General features: G+C 41.2%; 1 protein-coding gene across 3 annotated transcripts in view; it reads right to left on the bottom strand.

The window, feature by feature from the left end:
* TRPM7 (transient receptor potential cation channel subfamily M member 7) overlaps positions 1 to 14501 on the bottom strand; it is a 55182-nt gene extending 40681 nt beyond the window's left edge. For 2 of the 3 annotated variants that reach the window (XM_040569890.1, XM_040569891.1), the window contains exon 1: positions 14179 to 14497. In XM_040569890.1, the coding sequence (XP_040425824.1) occupies positions 14179 to 14181 (3 nt within the window). In that variant the 5' untranslated portion in view covers positions 14182 to 14497. Of the gene's footprint in view, positions 1 to 14178 lie in introns of all 3 variants that reach the window. The other variant, XM_040569889.1, reaches the window with a different exon arrangement.
* Between the last annotated feature and the right edge of the window lie 8464 nt (positions 14502 to 22965).

Raw genomic sequence — 22965 nt, 5'->3', positions numbered from 1 at the left:
AGAAGAAGGAAGGGGCAGATGCTGTATTTGCTTTTTGCGTCCCAGCTTTAATCAACAGAAATTTGGAATTTTGTTAAGAAAACCGAAGAAGGTAATAGTTTCACTGTTGGAAACCGGGGTAAATAAATAGATTTCAACACAGTTTACATTTTGAATCTTCAATACTCTTGAAATATCAAAAAATCATTTTTTTTATCAAAAAAAAATTATCTCTACTGAAGAATCTAAAATTGTTTTTCTATGAGCTTCCATACCAAACACATTTCAATGTATTCCACAAAAAAATTCAAAAGCATATATCAAAGCTATCATGTAGAAGCAACAAACCAGGAATTAGCCCACTGAGTTTTCAAATGAGATAAAAGGAATTCTTCACTCCCCAAAATTTAAAACCTTCATTTCTGATGAGATTCCTGAAACAAAAGGATAGAAAGAGAGCACGTGGTAATAAGCACACTGAAAATATAGATACAGCTTTTCGCCCAGCATTTTTAACTTTAATAGCCACTTCACTTTGTTCAAATGAGAGATTCTAAAATACACAGAGTAAAAGTACATACCTTCCTCAAAACCTATTTTTAAGGATTTCCAGTCACTAATATAAACCAGACCCAAATGTCTTACATTTTTAAAGACACAGCCTACTTTTCCTTCCTCATCTACAGCGATAAAATCGTGTACTTTGCATTGTCTTCACTTCTCTCAGCACTGATTTATCTGCAGCCTATTGCTGTTCTAATCTTACTGCTTGCAGATTGCAAGCCTACACACACTCTTAAATAAGACCAGTAGGAAGGTAAAGTTAAGTCAGCCTACTTAACAACATGGCAAAGAAGCGATGCCAAGTGGGTCAAATTCACTTCTGTGAGCATCAAGGATGGCCATTCCTCCTGCAGGGCACAGTGGACCATACTGGGCATGTCTGCTGAGATCCCTGCATTTCCTGGCTCACCAAATTTACTGCATGAGATTTACTGCTTAGCTCAGTTCATACTTCACATTTCTGGCAAGTGCTGGGCTTGCTTACCTCGTGTATGTCACACAGGATGTATGAACAGGCAATCCTACGAACTCCATTTTTTTTTGGAAGGAATAAGGCTTGGAGCAAGTTATCACAGGTAAAACAATCCGCATAGCCTGGATCTGTTGGCTGTCCTCCCCAAGCAACTTCCAGTCCGTTCCCCATCATGCGGGGAGTACAAATCACAGACGTGAAAAAGGAGTTAGCAGTGGTCACCTCAGGAAATACGGTGCTAGGAAAAGGTTCCTGCCACCAGCCAAGTAATTAATCCTACCTTCAATTTTCTTCTTAATTGTTCCCAGATAAAAAAAAAAAAAAAAGCTCAGTTCTGTCGCTATTCATAGACAGCATACAGGCTGCAAGTTCACATCACCTAACGCAAAGACACATTTCAGCTTTATTTGAGGTGCCGATTCGAAGGAGGTCCTCCCTTTCTGATTCATGAAGTACATGAATGTCTGATTAACGCATTTTATGCTAAAGCATGTCAGAGCTACGAAAGCAAACTGGAATGGTGTATGTTGTTGGTCTTGCTCTACAACTTCTTAGCCTGTTCTGTTGACATATCTGACATATTTTTAATGTCATATGAAGAAAGGGACTTCTCTGTCATCACAGTATGGATTTTGGTGCCTGCTGACCTATGCAGGCTATTATTAACTCACTAGAGCAATGGAAACATCTTATCACTAAGGGATGGTTGACATAGCTGGCCTCGGACAACCCTCTGAATACCTTAAAAAAAAAAAAAAAAAAGGAAGCCTTACACTTTAAATTACTACAAATCAGTATTTCTCTGAGTAGCATAGGTGAGAGGGAAGAGGAAAAGAACATACTAGCATACATGCAAAATAGGTGACAGCACCAGGTCACTGCTAGGGATGATGAAATTTCACATAACTTGCCTTTAGACACAGTTAAGAAGGAGAACCAATTTATGTTTATAATCAAAACTACCAGCATTAGGAAGGAGGCCTATCAGCAAAAATGCATCTCAGAGCAGAAAAATCATTAATATTAGCCTAGTATTAAAATGTAAGCATTCAACATGATGTCTGAGGGAGACAGGAATTAGTCATACGATCTCTGAACCACCTTTGCTCTCTTGGGAAGTGGAACAGATGCATTACTCATGGATAGGACCACGCAGGTGTGACGGGGTAGATTGTCTTAACCCCTGTTCTCTATATTGTACCTGCCTGTACATGTGTGTACACAAAATATGCCATTATTTGCTAGCTACACTAGGGGAAGCAACTGTTTCGGTCAACTCTCTACAGCAAACAGAGTTGTTAGAGATTAAAATAGAATGGAGAAAGTAGATTGATTGGGGAGAAAGAAAACAAGAATTTGCCACAGAATAGCTCACCTACTATAGAATTATGAAAACTTCACTATTCTTAAATTCAGCTCATTAACAAAGAGCTACAGGTTCAGTTACGCTTTCATTGCCTGTCAGGACAGAGCACTAGCTCTCATAACAGAGCTAGATAAGCGGGCAGTTGCTCAAGAGTGCGCGCTGACTGCAGCCCTCATCTCTGGGCCTAAGCAGCGTGACAGCATTCTAGAGACATCCATGGGCCGAAACCCTTATCAGAAGATAAAGTTCCCCACTAAAACTATGTGGGTAGTTTCTGTTTATTCTAGAAAAGTGCAAACAAAAAAAAATTAACTGGGTTTATTTAGGCAAATGTTAAAGCAGCTAGTTATTGCCTGAAATAATAATACATAATGCTCATTTAGGCACTTCAAAAATTTCCATCCTCTGCTTTTGAGAGGAACAATCAGTTGTTTGAGCTACTCGGTCTTATTTTGTTGACTTCTCACAAGGCAAGTCTTATATAAAAATCAAGCTCTCCATCACAACCTGATGCTGACTGCTGAAACACTCTTTTACACTAACTCTCCCATTAGCATTCAGCCATTTTATTATTAGCTGGTTTTAAAAGTCTCAACTACAGTTTTACATCCCTCTCCCTGGATGCCTCTTTCAAAGATCATAGCCAGAGCTGTAAAACCTACGCAATGCAATGTACTGTGTGAGAGCTTCAAATCATTCATCTTATCTTCAAGTCAATACTCAGGCTGCTAAAGTGCTCCATTTCACCGCAAAAAACCACCACACCACTTCCTATCACACAACCCTTCATATGCACATTGCAGTAGTAATTAGGATATCTGTGCTTGTTTTGTAGTTCTTAAGCACAGGCTTAATCTAGCTCTGGTCAGCTCTAATGCAAGAAGTTTCTCTCTAATCCTGCTCTTACTGGGCTGCCTCAGCAAGCCTGAGTCCCCAAGCTGAGTACTCAAATCAAAAATACAAAACTCTAATTGAGCACTTGTATGGACTTGAAATGCTCTGATTCACCAAGTTAGACTATGTCAACTAAAAAGCAGAATCACCTGTGGGGACAAAAACCCCTTTTTGCTCCAGTAGGGAAAACTAAATGCATCCCAAGAAGAAGAAGAATTTGGAATGTAGACAGACATCCATTCCAAATGACTGCTCACTAACTGAAAGTACACTGAAGCAATGCGGGTAGCTCCCCAGGATGTACAGTTTACTGTCTTAGCCCTCTCACTTGTTTTTTGTTAGATGCACAGTGATAAAGTTATCCTCTACTTGAGCAGATGGAAGAAACTACAGTTTTTCCAGCTCTCCCACCAAACGTTGATGTGGAATAAGAGGTTACCCAAAGAACCATGCTACCTGCAATATAACTATGTTAAGCATTGCAAATCTAAATAATCACACTCAAATTATATATATGATTTTTAGAGTGTATTTCGAAAAGCAAGTGGCCTTCCTTTTTTTCTTTTTCTCTTTTTTTTTTTTTTTTGCAGGGGGTAGGGGGAAGGAAAATAAGTGATATTGAAAGATCACAATACCACTTGCACTTCATAAATGTTTTCTGTTTATTTTCTTTTTTTCTAACATACTGGCTTCCAGTAAAACTCACCAATGTTGAGGGACATGTGGCACAAAGCCCTACCTATGCTGTCACATACTATGCTGAGCTTCTTGCTGGCTGACTGAGGGAAAGGAGTGAAGGCAGACTAGAGTTCTAGAAAAACAGATGCAAGAGTAAGGAAGTGGAAGTCCTGGCAACAGCAAAACCAAGATACATAGGAAAAATCCTTGTTTTAACAGATGCAATTCCTAAAGTTATACAGCAAGGGCTCAGTCAGAGAGGACAAGCAGAGCAAGTCACCACTCTGCTCTCCCACCCTTTCCCCAGACGCGTGCCCCTGCCCCTTCCTCACACCAGCAGTCACATACTGTCCCCCAATCAGACAACTGATTTGTCTCCTAAACCAGCACAACGTTATTTCCAGTAAAACACCGAGTAGCTTTGACATCAGAATGAGATGATTCAGATGCAAAAACTAAGGCAGGGGAAAGGACCACATGGCCATGATCACGGTGGGAACAAGGGAATTAGGACAGCCCCTTTGGCAGCAGTAAACTACTGGGCTAGCAAACAGCACGAGCTGATCTAAGCGTACTGTCAGGATAAAACAAAATAATCCCCCAAAGCACACATACTCGAGGCATCCAAGAAAAGATCACAAATCTGTCATTCAAAAAGGCTTTCTTTTTAAGCAACGGCATCCTGATGTTCAGGAAGGAAAGGTAGCTAAGATGGTGTTTACTTCTCGGAGAGCTGCCAACAAAGCAAGAATGTATTGCCTAAGGTCACGTGTTAGGTGAGCAGATACCCCGCGTTTGAGAATAGCTTTCATTCTCATCTGGCACTGGAGACGTTCTTTTCTTAACTCATTTTATAATTAAAACCCAACTAACTAATAGATTAGTTATTCACAAAAGATTTTTCTTGTCCTACATACAAGCTCTTTATATGTGTCAGAAAAACTGTGAAAAATCCAGTAATGACACCCAAGAGAATAGTCAAAAAGACTAACTTTAACTTAGCAATGTTAATTTTTCTAGGTTCTCTCTGCAAAAAGAAGCAAAGAGCTGCTCTGAATCCCCCTCAGTCTCTGCTCAGCAAGCCCAGGGAGACTCAAAGCCTCATCAGCTTCTGTGAATAATCCTCCCACTCTCTGCAAAGTCTACCTGTATCCTGTAGATTGCCTGTATGCATGTGATCAGAAAACATTTTTCTACAAATAAAAACAGGATTTTTCTTGAAGGCACAAGTTGTCTTGTGTATTTCCTACACCAGGAAGGAAGCCCAGCTTTTTGTACCTTGTAGTCCAGCAAGGTGCTATGATTATATTCACACCAAACACTTCTTCTCATAGTCTACACAACAGCAAGCACAACCAGATAGATGCATCCAAACAACGACTCGTTTGTTAGCAGCAGAACAGTCACCTGTAACACTAGCTGCGGGCCGAAACCAGGACAAGAATGATTAGTGTTTTCTGTCCTATTTCCCTATATAACCAACCTAACAACACCACATTGTTCTATTAGTGCATAAACAATTACAAAGAATTTAGCAGTGAAGAGTCCCCGGGTTCTACATAAAGAGGTAGAAACGATGAAGAAAACTGCATGCAGACAAACTGTTTTTCCTATAGCTTGAAAACTTCAAAGGATTTTTCTGCATAAGATTTTTACAAAAGAAAGAAAAAGTCAGGCAAATTGCTCAATGAGGCAAAGGCATAAATCCTCATCAAAAGCATTTCTGAAGTTGGAACAAATTAAAAGGACAAAGGTTAGTTAGGGGATACTTCACTTTTCAATGCCTCTGGCTACAAGGCCAGTTTAGGAGGTTAATGTCCGTCCCAGGCTGCACAACTTTGCTTAGTGCCTCTCACACAGGCCAAGGTACGTGCCAAAAGGGCTGCCCCATGGACCAGTGCACAGCATAACCCCACAAACACCGTCAGCAGCACGGTGAAGGAGTCAGTAAACTACAGCTTGTGAAACTGGGAAGAACAAGCCTCTTCCAACTAGTACATCCAGAGGCATCACAACACCAGACAAGGCTAAGTTCCTCGAAAGTTGTCTAGGACATCTGTCAGCTTTGGTATCAGTGATTTACTCCCTCCCTAGTATGAGATTACTACTATGAGCAGGAATTCCTCCAAGATAAATCACAAGCTTTTTGGGCTGAGGCTCACCCCCTGCCAGAAAGGTTTCCAGTGCTTTCAGTTACGTTTCTTTTTAATTTGCTGTTTAACAGAACTCTGGAAACTTCCATTTGGACAGCACTGCAGTCAGGGAACCGACGACAAATTGGCAATACTTTGTAATTTAAAACATCGTTAACTGCATCCACTTTTGTAGATTAACTAATTTTTATAATTGAAGAGAAAGTTGATTAACAGTTCTGCAATTACACAACTGGTATTTTTAGGCTCCAATCATGTCTCACTTAAGCACATAACGACCTACTCAGGTGATTGAAGTTATGCCCAACTAGGCATTTGCATGATCACAGGAGTCACTGGGACAGGCTTTGAAAGGAAGCTGAGCTTTTTCAGACTGGCTCTAGCCACAAACTACTATACTGGATTGAGCTTACTACACAAAGCTAATTAGACATGCAGTTTTAATTACGCGGTACATCAACATGACCGCCTTTGAACTTGGTCACATGGCTCCTGTGCTGAGCTTTATCGAACACATTAGCAGAACACAGCTCCACTCTCTCCTACCCCAAATGAACTGGTTCAACTTCTTCAGAAAGTTAAACAGGGATGGGAATGGCCCTAAAAAACAAATAAGTAGCATGTTAAGATCATGGAGAAAAAAAAATCTAGAAATATTTTGTTTTGTGAGACAGGTTACCGGCAGTGGATCATTTGCAAATAGAAATAATTTGATGAGAGGAGTCATACCCATCTCGATGGGGGCTCAGTTCACAAAGAAAAACTACAGCACAGTGGATCTGGGAAAAAAGGTTACTTAACTTATATTTGGTAGAATGCATTCAAAAAGCAAGGTCAAGAAAAATGTCCTCTCTAAACCAGAATGTAGATACATAACTATGCCAGCATAGCTACCACATGCCTACAGTACAATTAGACAAGGTCTGCAGTGCAATTTGGTTTGTATTTTGAAGAGGCTACAGAACCTGACTCGCGATGGCACAGCTCCATCCATGGCAGGACACAAGGCTGTAACATTTAGAAAACACTCATGAAGAGTAAGTGACACGCAGACTAATCGGAACACTTACTAATGTGATGGCACAGATCAACTCTCAGGCATCTCAGAGCAAGCTTTTGCAGCAAATTCACAGCTGATGTCAAATTTGGGGTGTCACGCCCCATTTTTCTAAGACTCTGAACATGATCCAACTATCTCATACCAACACTAGCATTTATGCAGTCACGTGGAGAGCCGATTCAGGGAAATGACCAGCAAAACAATTAATCCTCAAAGGGAGAAGGAAAAAAAAAAAAGGAAGTGATTAGATTAGATTTTTATTCATTCAGATCCCTGAAACAGCTGAGTGACTGAGCGGAGTGAAGCATAAAGGGAGGGGTGCAAGGGTGACAGCCTAGGCTTAGCTGGGGTTAGACCGAGCTACAACCACACCTTTCAGATGACTTTTGGCAGATCTGGGAGTGGCTATTAAAGATGTTATGGTCTCGAACATCAACCCTGCTCATATCTGAGGTTATTACCCTATAACACACATCCACACCTCGGGTACTCTAGGTCAGTCTTGGGAAATAAGCTGTCAACGAAGTGAGTAATCATGGGAAGACCTGGACTGTTAACTAGTACTACTTCTAAAGGTGTCCTGAGTCTAGAAATTTTTAGGCTATAAGTGCTTCTGAAATACAGCATTCCTAACAGAGCAACTAAAAATTCATTTACAGAAGGCATAAGTTTATATGTTAAAAATTGAGTTTGTCAAGTCTGCATTTCATAAAAATTGGTTAGCATTTTTGCAGCATTAAGATTAGGAGGAGGAAAATTTGGCAGGTATTAGGATAAGAACTGTCAAACACGGACATCCAACACAGTGGACTATGAAGTGAAAACACTGTTTCTGTTCTTAGCAAAGGTGAGAAGAATCAAGTAGATAAGATTAAGAAAATAAGCACCTGTCTACAGAGAGAGAAGTGGGAACAATGCATGAAACAAAGGCTAGTATTCGATTGCAATAGCCATTGTGTTACAACTGACTAAGCTGTAACCCACGCTTTCCCAAACCCTGAAGATTACAGAGTTATGTTATGGTGAAAGACTGAATTAGATTAATTTAAATTTATAGCTGTAACTGAGAAAGTATTCTCAGTCAGGAATGTACTGGTGCACAAGAGAAAATATATATTGTAGTAACCACTGCCCAGGGTGCCACAGACCTTGAAACGGCTCCAAAGATCTCAAATCCAGAGAGAGGCTTCCCCTGCCTTACACACACGCTTACATCCACGAGTGCCAGCCACATCAAGGGGTTTCTGCAACCCAGGACTTCCGCAGCCTGCGGCGCCAGCGCCGGGTTAACAACGACGCTCAGAGCTCAGGGACCTGCAGCCCCGGGGCCCTGCCAGCTGCCATCAGGACCCCGGTCGCCCCGCTGCAAGACAAGCTCAGGTGCAAGGTGTCTTTCCTTCAGGGAGGAAGGAAAGCAAGCAAGAAAGCAAGAAAAGAGGTAACCCATGTGATGAAGGATGCATCAAAGTCACATATCTGGGAACTCTTCCAGCTGTTGGAAGAGATTAAAAGGAGCTTCAATGTCACTCGGCAGCTGCAGGGTAGCTGGGAGTTCCTTTGTCATTTCCAAAATTCAGTGTTCAAAATAGTTGATTCTTTTTTAGTTGTCCAGCATGTTTTAACCGAGTTCAGATCTTTCAGAAAATGCATCCAAGAACTGTTAAGAATACATTTTAGAATTGTTAATCCTGCATCTGAGCATGTTCTACATCAGGTTCAAATGTCACTCTCAAAAGAAGGGAGACAACTTCAAAAGAAGACAAGCAGCAGTGTTGGCTTAGAGATAAGAAATGGCTCTTGAGGAAGAGCTTCAAAAATGATTCCGTATTTCCCCTCTAAACCAAACATGCCACTGAGTATATTTTTTCTAGGTCTGTTACTTTTATAGTTCGCTTCAAAGTGTGAAGTCCTGAGTTGCTATTATACGTGTTAGCAGTGAGTCTAGACATTGATAAAATTCACAAGTGTAATTTTCAGACGTAGACAAAGTACATGCATACATCTACCCATACTCTTTGTATATATTAGTCAGTTGCAAAATCACCCTTTGCAAAACACATGATGTGCATTTGAACAAAATAAATACTGTTAATAACGTTAAATAACCCATAACTTTGATCTGACTTTACTGAAACAATTTTTTAGGGAAATGATGTGCATTATTTTAGTATTTAACAAAATCCCAGAATTAAGGTTTAATTCAAACCCACCACCTCAGTAACATCTGAATTTTCTTCTAGGTAAGGGGGAAAATGCCTAACTTGGTTTATAGATGCAATCAGTTCTAACATGCTGTCACCTTGTTACCATACTTTCCGCTCTCCTCGACAATCAACCACTTCATTTGTCTTACAGACTCTTCCTGCAATGTCCTCACACTGTATGTTGTCAAAGCACTTTTCACATTTAAATATTCTAGTCCTTGAATATGACAACTTTTTGGAAACATCAGCACCACAGTCAGCAACACAGCTAGCGTTCTACCTGGATCTCCCATGCATTTAAAACACTTTCTCCCCCCACGTCTTGGGAAGCAAAAAAAGGATACGGTTATGGATAACTGAACAGCGCTTACTGTTCAGTTTCTGTCTTGATTTTCTATTTTATTACCCCATCAGGAGTACACTACTCTATCCTTGGAAAGAACAGAGGGGCAAGAAATGTCCTCTGCTTGCCTAACAGCTATTAGACAACCCGTGTCTCCCTGCTGCTGTGCATGAATTAGAGCAGCTGGGGAAAACAAACAAAAACTCGAGCAGCACCTTGGCTCCAGCAAAGCTGGTAATTAAAGAAAGTAGCTTGCACCCCTGCTTCAAACAGCTTGCATCCACTTTACACATTAGTCAAAATATAGGTGTAAAGAAGGCTGAGAAACAAACAAACCAACCCCACAACCCTACCATTCCTCAAACAAACATGCTATCCTCAGACAGTGCAACAGCTGGGATGGAGCTCGGTCTCCGGAACGCCGCTGCCAGAGCTGTGGCCCCATAGAGAGACAGACACGAGGTTTGAAGTGCCAGGAGGCGCTGGCTGCTACCAGGAGGTCTCATCCTGCCTCTTGTCCCGCACAGCAACAGCAATTCCCACCTAATCCCATGGTGAGCCAGGTTAGCTGATACACAGGTATGGGGGGATTACTTTTTTTTGTTCTTTTGTCAGGTAAACTTTGTATTGCTTTAAATGCAAATACATCTACAATTTAAGTGAAAGAAGAGCTGAGCTTAGCGTAATAAAAATAACAGAATCCAAGGATTAGTTAGATCAATGTCAGGATAGGTTGGATCATGATATTATTAACATGACACCATTACCTGCACACACTAATTATCTGAGCAAAAAAGATGGAATTAAGCCAACTGAACTCTTCCCTTTTAACTTTCATTAGAGGGGAAGAGGGAAAATGACCTTTAATCAAGAGAGTAACATTTACTCTGACTTGGTTACTACTTTCTGATGATCAGTCACGCTATTAAAAAAGCACACCTTTACTTAAACACACAAATTCAGAAAAAGTAATATTACAAGATCAATGGTACTATAGTTGCTTCCAAACAGAGACAATCTTAAATGAAGAAACAACTTCAAGACAAAACACCAAGAGCGTTTTCTCTGCCAATGTTTGAAATTTGGATGTCAGTAGAAAAGACAATTTCCAGGATCCTCTAATAAAGAGCTGCTATTTCTCTTCCCCTGCTCTCCAACTGGTTTAGCAAAAGAAGAAACAAAAAATCCACCTTAATATAATCTGTTATGTTAGCTAAAGGATGAAGCTCAGTAAGTAATTTTTCCCCTTCTTCCCCTATCCCTAAAATCAATTGAAAAAGTCCAAAGATCTCTCCTAAGTGCAAATGAACAGCACAATGCAATTGCTAAATTCTGCATAAAAATCATGCTCCTTTAAAGACTGCAAAAGCAACCGACCAGGAAAAAGCCGAGTAACAAGATCACAGAGCATACAATGGAGGAGAAAGAATGTGGGGCCAGGGAACATGAAGAAAGTAACAAACTCCTTTAGAGTTTGTCCACAGGTCAGGCAGTCCTACCCACTAGTTTCTGGGCTAATTGTGGAGCATACAAATCCATTTGTCAAGGGCCACCACTACTTGTCGGCATCGGAGGTAAGAAACGACGTTATCTTTACTGACCATAAACCTGTCTTATCCAAATACACACGTGGCAGGAGATTATTCAATAATCTATTTGCTGAAAAGCCAGCTGGAATTTCAACCAGTGAGGCAAAAACGCACCAAGTAGCTCTTTTACTTGATGGTTTAAAAACTCCTAGCATAAGTATTTGCTAAGTTTACACAATGCTGAATATTTTGACTGCTTAGGGGGAAAAAATGCAAGAAAGCTAAAGTGGTGTCTAACAAACCAAATGAGACAATCAAGGACTGACTCATCAGATGATAGAAATTGAACCTTTTTTTTAAGAGAGGTTTGGAAATCAATTATTTAAAATGTCAAGCAATTCACCTCCTCAGTCTCCCTGAGAACGAATTATTCAGATTAGAAACAAGAAACATGACCTCGAAGGTAACAATTCTGGAAAATATACACGTTATTTTACTGCCTGCTTTCCTTTCAAGAAGTGGAACAAAAAATAGAACTTATGTTACCTCTTTCAGCAAATTAATATGGCACACACTATTGCAGCCAAAGTAGACACAGTTAAAAGAAAAGAGATTCCAAAAGAAATAAATGTCTGTTAAAAAAAGAAGATAAAGATACATTTTTCAGGTTAAGTATATAATTTCATTCTCTTGATTTTTCAGAGCCAAGCCACAATTTCAAAATCCAACCCCAAGCCTTTAAAGTCTGGAACTTTGGGCTTGTTTTGACAAGATGCTGACATTATCAGAAGTTTCGAAGTGTCACTGCTAGTATAACCAGGTATTAAGCTCCTAATTAGGCTAATCAGGGTCTTTCTGGGAAAGAAAAGTCAACTTACTATGCAAAATTCTGTCAAGCACATAAGTTGTAGACCATAAAAGCATCTCCCTTCCCTTCACACAAACCTTTCGACAAATCTTCTTTGAGATTTATTTACATCATTACAGGTGTAAAATTGGCAAACCAATATGGTCAAACCCAACTGTGTCAGCCTAAGTCACGTAAATTCAAAACAACATTGGTTTGTTTAGAAAATACTCTGCTGCCATGACTGTCCACAAGAAGCAAACCATTAGTAGAAACGGATCTCATGGAGGGACATAAAAGAGAAGCAGGAAAAGTTCTAGGCTTAATGCATAACTTCCAGGAAAGGGAAAGCACAGCAAACAGTAAAGATAACCATGAAAAAAGGAGAGGAGTTTGGATGCTGAAGTCTATCATCAGATCATCAGCACAGCAGAGAAAGCAGGGCTGATATGATAACTCAGAAAGGTGAAGGCAGCAAGACAATAGCTACAAAAATCATTGAGGGACATGAAAAGAAGGTTAAGACACAATAGAGTACCTCTATCCAACAGATAACTTGGAGGATGATCTGACAGAATATATTTTAAAATAAGTGATAACTGTTAAATGTAAGGTTTCATTTCAATGTACCTTCAGATGTTTCTATTTGTATGGCAAGTGAAAATTATCCTTCCAAGAAAACAAACAAAAATCAAAGTAAAATACCAGGAAACTTCAGAAGAAATTGTCCAAGAACAGCCTAAACCATTTCACATGTGCAAAAGGTTTTTCCCCCACTTTAAATAGCAAAGTCAAGAATGGCATCATACCAGAAGGTATGAAGGATGATCTAGCAGACACTTACCACCACACACATTTAAAAAAAAAAAAAAAAAAAAAGACTGAACTCTCAGGACTACCACACTGAACAACTCTCTTTAGAAAAAATCCTGATTTAATGTTGGACACTATCCAGCAGTTCTTAAAAACTGCAAAATGTCATGGAGCAGCAGGGAAATTTAGTAAAATGGACTTGCATAGATTGTTCTACAACAGGTTGTGTGCCTGAGTTGAATAAAGAGTAATTACAAAATACCACACGATATCTGTTATGGCAGATCTGTACATTTCTAGGTTGTGAGCACTAACACAACAGCAGAACCAAACTCAAAAATAAAAATCCCTCTGCTGAGAAGAGCAAGTACCAATCAAGTGGAAGACAACAAGTATTCTTCCAAGTAAAAATGGAAGGCTGCTCTTTCAGCTTCTTCCTAAGAGTTTTCAATCTGCAGATTCTAGAAAAAGCCCACATTTCTATACAGTTGACAGATATAATAAAAAAATATTATTTGTAGGTGTGAATCCATGTGGTTTTGAACAATACACTACAAAACAAAACATCACTTTATGTAAAGCTAAATAAAGTGCCTGACTAGAAGTTCTAGCAGCCTGTAGAAATCCATGGCTTTACACTCCATGCTGAGATTCTCAAAATGATTTGAAAGCACTCTGCGCACTGGTTCACTCTAAATTCTGTAAAGAATTAATCTTTCAATTAAGAAATAAACTTATAGGGACAAAAAACCGATTAGCAGCCAGGAAAAGAGCTGGAATTAAAACCGTTTACTTTGCAGAGGTTCATATGCTTCTTTGTAATGGTTTATACTCCCCGCCGTATACGACAACGGGGAGAAATTTCAAAAATTAAATGGTCGGGAAGACTGAAACGGAGGAATGGCTGCACCCCTGAGGACTGGTAGGTCTACTATACGGATTCCGTTCGCCAAAAACGTTGTGAAGGGTTGAGACAACGCTGAGACAAGGAACGAAAGGCGGTGTCCCAGCGGAAAGGGCAGCCGCGGTGCCGGCCGTGTGGAGGAAGGAGCGAGGGGGGAGGCCGGGCCGGGCTGAGGGCAGCAGCAGGGCGGCGCTGCCTCGCCCCGCGGGCACCTCACGAGGAGCCCCGGAGGCGGCGGCGGGAGCCTCGGCCCGGCGGCCGGGGGACCCCGAGGGAGGGCAGGGCCCGGCCGGGCGCGGAGGGGAGGGCGAGGCCGGGAGGTGACAGCCCTGGGGGAGGGCCGGGGAGCTGGGGCTGGGTCAGGACCCTCACCATTCTCCTCAGGGCCGGGCTGGGTCTCGGCGCCGACTCTGGCTCCCCTCGCGCCGGGCGGCTCCCGCTCGTGGTTCGGCGTCGGCGGTGGCGGGGCCTGTCTCCATCTATCGGGGCTGAGCTCGGCGGCTGCGGGGGGCTGAGCGGAGAGGAGCCGGGCGAGGACGACGCTCCCGAGCCGGAGAGGAGAGCGGGGCGAGAGGGACGACGCTGCCTCGGCTCCGCACCGGGACCCAGCGCTGGCGGCGGCCTCGGCCCAGCGGCTCTTTCTCATAATTGTGCGACTCGGCCGGCGGAGCGCCGCGGCGCTGCCGCGTCAGCGCGCACCGCCCCCGGGAGGAGGGGGCCGCCGGGGCGCTGCCCCTGCTCACGGCCGCCCTCGGGGCGGAACGGGACGGGAGGGGGCGCCTGAGCCTTCCCGGCCGGCCCCGGTGTGCTGAAGGAAGGGGGGGCCGGAACGGCGGCGGGGGCCGTGAGCTTCCGGACCTCAGCTCGCGAGGTATCGCCAGCGCCACGTTAGGGACGAACCAGTCTGACTGGAGGCACGCTTCAAAGGGGGGAGTGCTGCTCCGGAAAGCCCGGCACCTTTTTAAGCCTTTGCCTCTTTTTAAATTTTATTTTTAAATAAATAAATAAATGCAAACCTGTCCGCGTTAGAATCTGTCTTTTAAACTTCAAAGTGTTGGAACACCTTTTGTGACTCAGGCTGAGGAGAGCGCCTTTTGGCGGGAAGAGGCGGGCTGGGCTGCGCCCACGGGCCCAGCCCGGGTGAGGAACCGGCCTGGAGTGGCTCTCCACACGTAACTGGCAAACTCGATAAGAAGTGGCACTAGCAAAAAAAAAATAAAAATAAAAATAAAAATCCCCGGAGACATTTCATCATTTATCTTTCACAACAATTTGTATACTAGAAGAAAAAATAAGGGAAGAAAAAGCGACTAAGTATGGATCAAATTGTGTTCCCTAAAAATAGAAAAGTAGAGATTTCCTACACAAATCTCTCTCTGAAATAAATGTCTGATATTACCTTTTACCACCATTAACTTTATTTAGGACATTCATAGTTATTTAATGCTGTTTCCTTTCACGATTAAAACAGTGGTCAAAGGTCCTGACACCATTTCTACAATACCGTAGCCTCACCTGAGAGTTCATTTTGTACACGCTCAAGCAGAAGGCACAAATTTGATTAAAATACCATGGCACTTGGATTTTCAGTGTTAGGACTTACTTGCCTGTGCTGTGGCGATTTTATGCTGAATCTGGCCTTGCTCATCTCCTCTTGCTGGCAAAAAGTCAGCATTAACTCTGCATAGCAGTTGGTTAAGGGGATAGAAGTGCGAGCCTGCACTCACACTTGAGCCGTCGGTTGTCCTCACGGGTCACCAAGCTCTGCCCACGCTCACAGCCCAAAACCAGTCAGCCTCAGCATGACAGAAACTGTCGCTGAGAGTCTGAGCTTCAGCACCCTGCAGATTTACTTGACCAGCTCCAATGATTAGAGGAAGATGACCTAAATCAAACCAAGCATTAACAAAAGCAGCAGAACTGGAAGCTAGATGGCAGCTGTTGTCAGCTTTATTTGTGGTCTGTTTGATGGATGCACCCTTACTGGTACATTCCTATCAATGCAATTCAACATCAACAACAATGGAGCAACCAGCAACCGTGCCAAACTTTTTACACATACACACATGAAACTGAATAACAAAATTTAACCTGATATGAACCAAATACTATGAAATACAAGTTTTAATATATAATAATAAAATTAATCTAAACTGAAGATACAAAGAAATTAAATGTCCTTGCATTATCAGCCATTTGACAGGGTAAGTCTGGCAGTAAATTCCAACAGCAGAACCCATTTGCTGCAAACAATAGGCGCAAATTTGAGAAAACCCTCACAACCAGAGGCATTCAGCTCCATCTTACAGTGTTGCTGCAGGGGAGTTCCTAATGCTTGCTTTTAGTTAACTTCAGAAGAATTTGTGGTATCTTACACAGGTATGAAGATTAGGCTCCTAGGCCTCTTAATTTTCCTGGAGTAGGAAAATTAGGTGTTTCCAAGGGATGATTCAGGACACTTAAATTAGTTCTGAATACAAAATTTCACAAAAACAGGTTAAATTTACTCTTACTTGAGGAGAAATCCAAAGCCTGCTGATCTGCAGCCACTTGTTCCCACCCAGATTCCCATGTGCCAGTGCTTGTCCTCCTTACCAAGCTGCAACAGGAGCAGCAGTGAAAGCCCAGCAAGATTTGCTGGAGGTGGTTCAAAAACTTTCCAAAGGAAAGCAAAGAAAACGGGGGACTTCTGAGTTCTTCAGCTAACACTGTGAAGCTCTTCTGATAATCTGCCACAATCCTGCTTCCTCCCTTCCTCTTTTTTCCTAATTAATCTAAACCTCTTTGTATCTCAAATGCAATTTATGAGCAAGTTCTTTAATGACTAGGTCCTCTCTACAGACATACTGGGCTATACTGACTTGTTTTTCATGGTTATCACATTGGCCTCTAGGTTTAATATTTGTAAATTCAAGAGCTAGAAGGAGCAAGGAAATTCAGAAAAAGTAGCTGGAGGCCAGCCTGGACACAATGTGAGACTTTTCTTGTACAAGCTGCTGTTTTAGGAGAACACGCTTGAGGTGAGGAATTTTCCATGTCTTTTTTCCTGTTGATCCTGCAAAACTGAAAAGAGATTGACATCAAATTGTTTGAGAGTTACAGTGCTTGTGATAAGCTCAGATGGAGAGACAGCACATTGTTTCACTGGAACAGCTCATGAAGAAAATAAAGGGAAAATGAGTCATCAACATCCTCTCTGCCTCACTGTCTGGGAAAGAGTGTCAGCCTTCAGAAAAAGCGTTGTGAAGGGGGGCAGGACATAGCACTACAGTGAAATAAATCTCTGTGACCTAGAACTGATGGCACATGGCATAAGGAAGTCACCTTACATCCTTGTATTACGTTGTTCAATCATACAGAACATGACGTGTTTTGACCCTAAGCTAGCAGCGTTAGTCATCCAGAAGGAGTGAATTATGGCACATTCAGATGTTCAATCTTGTTTTCATCACTGAACCTCAACCTCAGAGGGCTAAGCAATAGAATATATATTTGATATATACTTGTGACCCTAAGTGTTACCTTCCAACCACACCAATAGTCAGCTCAGAATCCCCCTAATATCCTCTTCCAAATGAAGAGCTGACAGCTGTGAATTAGAAGGCAACAATGAAGCATTATTTCAAATTAATCGTATTCAAAGACATTTAACCTGAAACAATCTTCTGTTATCTAAAATAACATATAACTGGTTTAAACAAAACTATGTGGTTTTGCTATGTGGTTCCTGTATCAACTTTGTATACCTCAAAGCAAAGTATCAATCTGTCACTGACACTTTATGTTCAGCAATTATCTGTTAAGTAATCATCACCAGAACTAGTAAAATTTGCATTAAACCAGCTGTAATTTGATCTCACTGCAATAAGCGCTAAAGGATAAGAAAAATTCTTTAAGGAAACCCGTATCTCACTATTGCAATATCCAGTAGCCAGAAGAAGCTGTTTGACTGCTCATTCATTCACCCTCAAGTAGATGAACTGAGTTGTGCACAGAAAGAAAAAAATTAAAATACTTTTTTTCTCACAGAGAGGAATGCTATGAGTAACCATGAAATAAAAGTAATTGGTTTTGACTTTTCTTTTTTGACTCACTATAAGGTTTCCCAGAGATGCAACCTACTACTCTGCAGCTGCTCTTTTAAATATGCACTGGGATTCATATAGTTAAATCAGATGCAAATGCCAACTGATAAGGAGATCTAGTTAATATCCTACTCACTGTCAAACAGATTCTGTGTAGAAACGTTTTTCCCCCTTACTGAAGTCACCTATGGCAGAAAAGCAGTATTATTGTTTCACTTTTCTTTAACAACGGTGAATCCCCCAAACCCATATTTAGTCTTCCCCCCCCCCCCCCCCCCCCCCGCCAGGTTTGTCTGTTTCTCATACATCTAGGTAAACCAGCTCTCTATGTATAGCTAAGGTGACAACACACCAGTTTATATTCTGACCATTCCTCTTTTGTAAGCATGAAGACACTTACTTTATCAACATTAAAGATTGTCAAGTAAGGCAAAAAAAAGTGTACGATGACCCAGAATAATGGGATCTGCAAGTCCTCCCTGTTATTTGTGAAGGGGTTTTCTAGTACCGGAGTTACTGATGTTTTTGTGAAAACATTTTGCCCAATACCTCTCAGATAATTCACCAAATAACACTGCAAACATCAAACTTATCAGGGATTCAAAACATGTTCTTTCAAAATGGGATGAATGAGAAATAAGTTATTGCTATTAATCATGTGACTTAGGAAATATAACCTAACAGAAGGAAGGTTGTTTCTATTGAAGACAGAGAATATAAAACTCTAAAAGCATGTAACTGCACAGTTTTAAAACTGTTTAGAAATTGTAATCACTTTGTTGGTATGTGTTATACTCCAGAGTTGCACATCATCTTCTCAAGAGGTTCCACAGTTTTATTAATCTTTTTGCAGTACACCAAAGATCCTAAAATCCTGTTTTAAAAGTAATGAATTTGAACAACGTGTTAGCTTTTACATCTGAGAAGATATGTATTTCCTCAAAGGAACAAGTACCTTAGCTGCATACATTCAAGAAATAGGTCATAAAATCTACTAAAATTTCAGGACGCATCTGGAAAAAAAATGAGTATGCAAAATTAACTTTTTACAAAATCAAAAAACAAATTATCCCCTGTAACTGATTTAGGTTCCAATTTCACAAGCAATTTATGTATGATTTAAGTCATAGTGACAGAACTGCTCATGTATTAAAAATTGGCAAAATAGTGTTGAGATCTTTCTGTGCAAAGGGAGTAATTATAAGGAGCGTGGAGATAGCATGTCTTTAGAGAGTAACGAGCTCTGATGTGGTATCATCCAAAAGCCACCTGTGCAGTTCACCTTACATTTTAAGAGACCACCCATCACAAAAGCATGAGGGTGTTTTCCACTTATCTAGTGTGTTAACTCCAGAGCATCATTTCACTTTCAAAGTCAGCCATTTATTTTGCAATGCAGATGCAAGCAAAGCTATGTGAGGCTATTTATTTTTACAGGGCCTCCCCATTTTTTCTGGGACTGGCAAATTATCACCAACACTAGGAAAGGATTCCAGAGTGGTTTTTCTGATGGCAATGCAGAGGGCCCCACGACCTACCACTCCAAGCTCAGAGTGCAGAACCAGTAACTCAAGTTCAGCTTTGTGGCTTGTCACATCCAAATTGGGCAAATGAGGGTGTGGGTTATCCAGTTTAGAAATCTGCATTAAATATTTTCCATATTAATAGGAAGACATATTCACACTGATTAGCTAATTAAGGTTGAGTACATACGGCAGTTCTGAGCAAGTAATTCTTCCTTATACACGTTCCAGAAGTGTAAAGAAAGATAAATCACCCAACCCATCATCCCAAGTATAATACAGGCATACCCTGTATTTGTGGATATATTACTTACCACTCAGAATACACTCAGAGTTTAACCAACACAGGCTGAAGTCTTGCACAGAACTGCCAAGGGTGTGCCTCCAAACACCTCTATTTACATGTGTAAAATCAGTAGCTGCCAGGAACAGTATGGGAACAATTACACCATAATGGCTGACCCTTTGAAAGATTTTATCAGTGCCTGCCTTTAAAAAAATAACTGAAGCAAGTTTATGTCAGTTTTGCTTCTTGTAAACTCACTCCCCCCCTCCATAACTTCTATCGGATTTGCAAAGCTTCTCTATGAAAAATCGTTTCTGATACAATCTTCAGGTTCTCAAATTCTTGTCTTGAGTTTTAACTTGTTAGCAGCTGAGCTGGTGCATGGCGGACATTCAGTGAGATAAGTCTTTGTGTAGAGATGCTCCAGCTGTGCAAGAAGCAGAGGTGCAGCACCTCCTTCCATGCTTGTGCTGCCCAACCCAGAAGGGGAAAGCAGCAGCAGCAGCCACAGCCAGAGGTGCTGCTTCTCCATGTGGCTGGACAGCAGCAGCACACAACGCCAGCATAATGCAAGTCTAAACAAATGGCTTTGCAAGAACAGGATGGCCAGACAAACCAACTGCTCATTGAATTTTAGAAATCGGGGATGTTTACAAGTTCACAGGTATCCCTACGGAGCACTGTTTCTTAGTGTTCTTTGAAATCTAGGGATAGTTAACTCATAATCAAAAGGTAAAATTTTAGGTGAGCCTACACAGGACTGGCCTTAGTCATCCAACTTTGAACTCTTACTTGACAGTGACCCTCTTCGAGGTGCCAATGGCAGACTCCAGTGTGCAGAGTTGCTCAACACACTTTTCCAGGGCCCAGAGCTTACACCATTATTCTGCGATGCTTGTCATTCCATTTCTTAGAGGGGAAAAAAAAGTACAAACAGGCATGCATTTGCTCTTTTTTTCCATTGTTACTATAATTTATATTTACTGCTAAAACTTATTTTTAAAATCAGCTACCAGAGAAATACCTACTTGTAACATTAATTAAAAAGATCTCAGTTTTCTTGTAGCCTTGATAGGAATACATTCACAACAAAGCTCTAAATTTAATTTGAGACACTATTGAATTTTTAAGTGTACCAATACCTATTGTATTTCCTTTTATTCCTGAGCATGTACAATACAGAAATTGATATATTCTGTAACCTTTCTGAAGAAGTCATTGAGCCAGCATGAGCACACTTCAGCTTCTGACAAACCTGTAAAAAAACTTAATTTTTTGTTTTTCAAATCTAAACCAAGCTACTGCACCAACATTAATGCAACCCCAGGAGTCAGTGGGGACAATAACACAGATAAGGATGAAGAGAAGGAAGCTATTGTTTTAAATTACTGTTCCAGGGTGGATTAAGCTGCTGGGTATGAGTGCTGCATTTGTTTTAACAGAGTCCAAAAGGTTAAGCTTCCTCATAAACACTAAACTTCATATTGGAGCAGAGGCACATGTTATTGTCCAAAAACAAAAAGTAACATGTGAAAACACTTCAAAAATGTGCTGATATAGCCCTGAATAAAAAAGAAGAGGAAAGAAAGGAGGAGAGCATGTGCGTGAGCAAGGGGAGGGAACAGAAAGCCTGACAGCAGAATACCTGTGAGCACACTCCTAAGAAAAAACTGAAAAGGAGCTCTTTGATCTACATACAGTCTTGATTAAAAGGTCTTTCAGCTGCAAGTAAAAGACTCTTCTCATCTATTTGATGCCCTCTGTGTTCAGGGAAACAGGATCTTGCACATTCTTTATAAATAAAAGGAATTCCAGAGATACCTGAGTCTCTATCAACAACCTCTGTCAAGAATGCAAAACCTTGAACTTTGATCAATCACTTCTGACAAAAAGGATACCAGTCTGAGTTGGTCTCCTCCCTCTTTCCTCAAAAAAAAAAAAAAAAAGATAAATCATTCACACAGTAAAATAAACGTGCTATACTGTCTATTTGAAAATAAAACAGTGTTTTAGCTTCTGAAAGCATTACAAATCCCAAGGCAACTTTTAAATATACTTAAATCCAACAATTTAAAATAATTAAATAATTCCAGTTGAAAAATCAAACCCAAGTTGTGGTGATAAAATTTGACTTCTTTAATGAAGGGAAAAAAATGTTACAGATTATTTGGGTTAGAAAATGAGCAGAAAAAAATATCTTAATAATTGCTAAATCACTGAACAGTGAGAACTGGAAGACCCCTCTACAGATTGCCTAGTCCACCTGCCCTGCTCCAAGCAGGATGCCAGGCCTCTGTCCAGCTGGGTTTTGAATATACCCAAGGACAGACTCCACAACCCCTTCGGGCAACTGTTCCAGTGTTCGACCAACCTCATAGGGGAAAAAAAAGCTCTGTTTTCTTTGCAATTCAGCTCCACACACCCGTGGAATTATAAACATTGATAAGGCCCACCTGAGCCTTCTGTTCTCCAGGCTGAACAATTCCAGCTCTCCTCATCTGAGGGGTGCTCTGAGCCCTTGACTGAACTCACCCCATTATGTCCACGTCTCTGTACTGGGGAGCCCGGCCCAGCACTGTGGATGTGGTCTCACCAGCGTTAAGCAGAGGGGAAGGACCAAGGACCACCTCCCTTGGTCAGTTGGCTGTGCTCTGTCAGTGCAGCCAAGGATGCTGGTGGCCTTCTTTGCCACAAGGGCACTTTGCCTAGCACGGTAAAACCACCACACATGGTCAGTGGGGTATCTGGCAGGACCCCAGGTCTTTTCCTCCAAAGCTGCTTGCCAGCTCTTTGGCTCCCAATATGTACTGCTGGATGGAATACTTTCAGGTAAACAAAACTTAAGATAATCTTAATAATCTCAATAATCTATACTTTGGGGAACAAACTGACTTCATCAAGAATCATTAGTTTTGAGGCCTGACTTGGTCTCCCACAAAGCAAACTACAATCAGTGTATATCAGATAGAATTTAACTTCGAACAGCATGAATATAACTGCTGACAAAGGGGGAAATAAGACTGAACTCATCTAAGGAGGCAAGCACCTGTTAACTAGCAATGGTAACTCACTTCCTTAGAAGATAATTTCTTCCTTCTGCTCGCAATTTTCAAGCCCATGGGATGTGCAGTTTTTCAGAAGTGTCAAATGCACCAACTATAACAACAGAATGCACTGGAGATAGTCAGTGCAAAAACCAACTTGTTAACTGCATCTACATCTGTTCTCCCTAGCTTCTCTAATTTTTAAAAAACACGTAAATCTA

The sequence above is a fragment of the Cygnus olor genome, chromosome 11 (genome assembly GCF_009769625.2).
Source record: "Cygnus olor isolate bCygOlo1 chromosome 11, bCygOlo1.pri.v2, whole genome shotgun sequence".
Taxonomy (NCBI): domain Eukaryota; kingdom Metazoa; phylum Chordata; class Aves; order Anseriformes; family Anatidae; genus Cygnus; species Cygnus olor.
The sequence above is the reverse complement of the archived record's forward strand: the minus strand, read 5'-3'. Positions and strand labels throughout refer to the sequence as shown.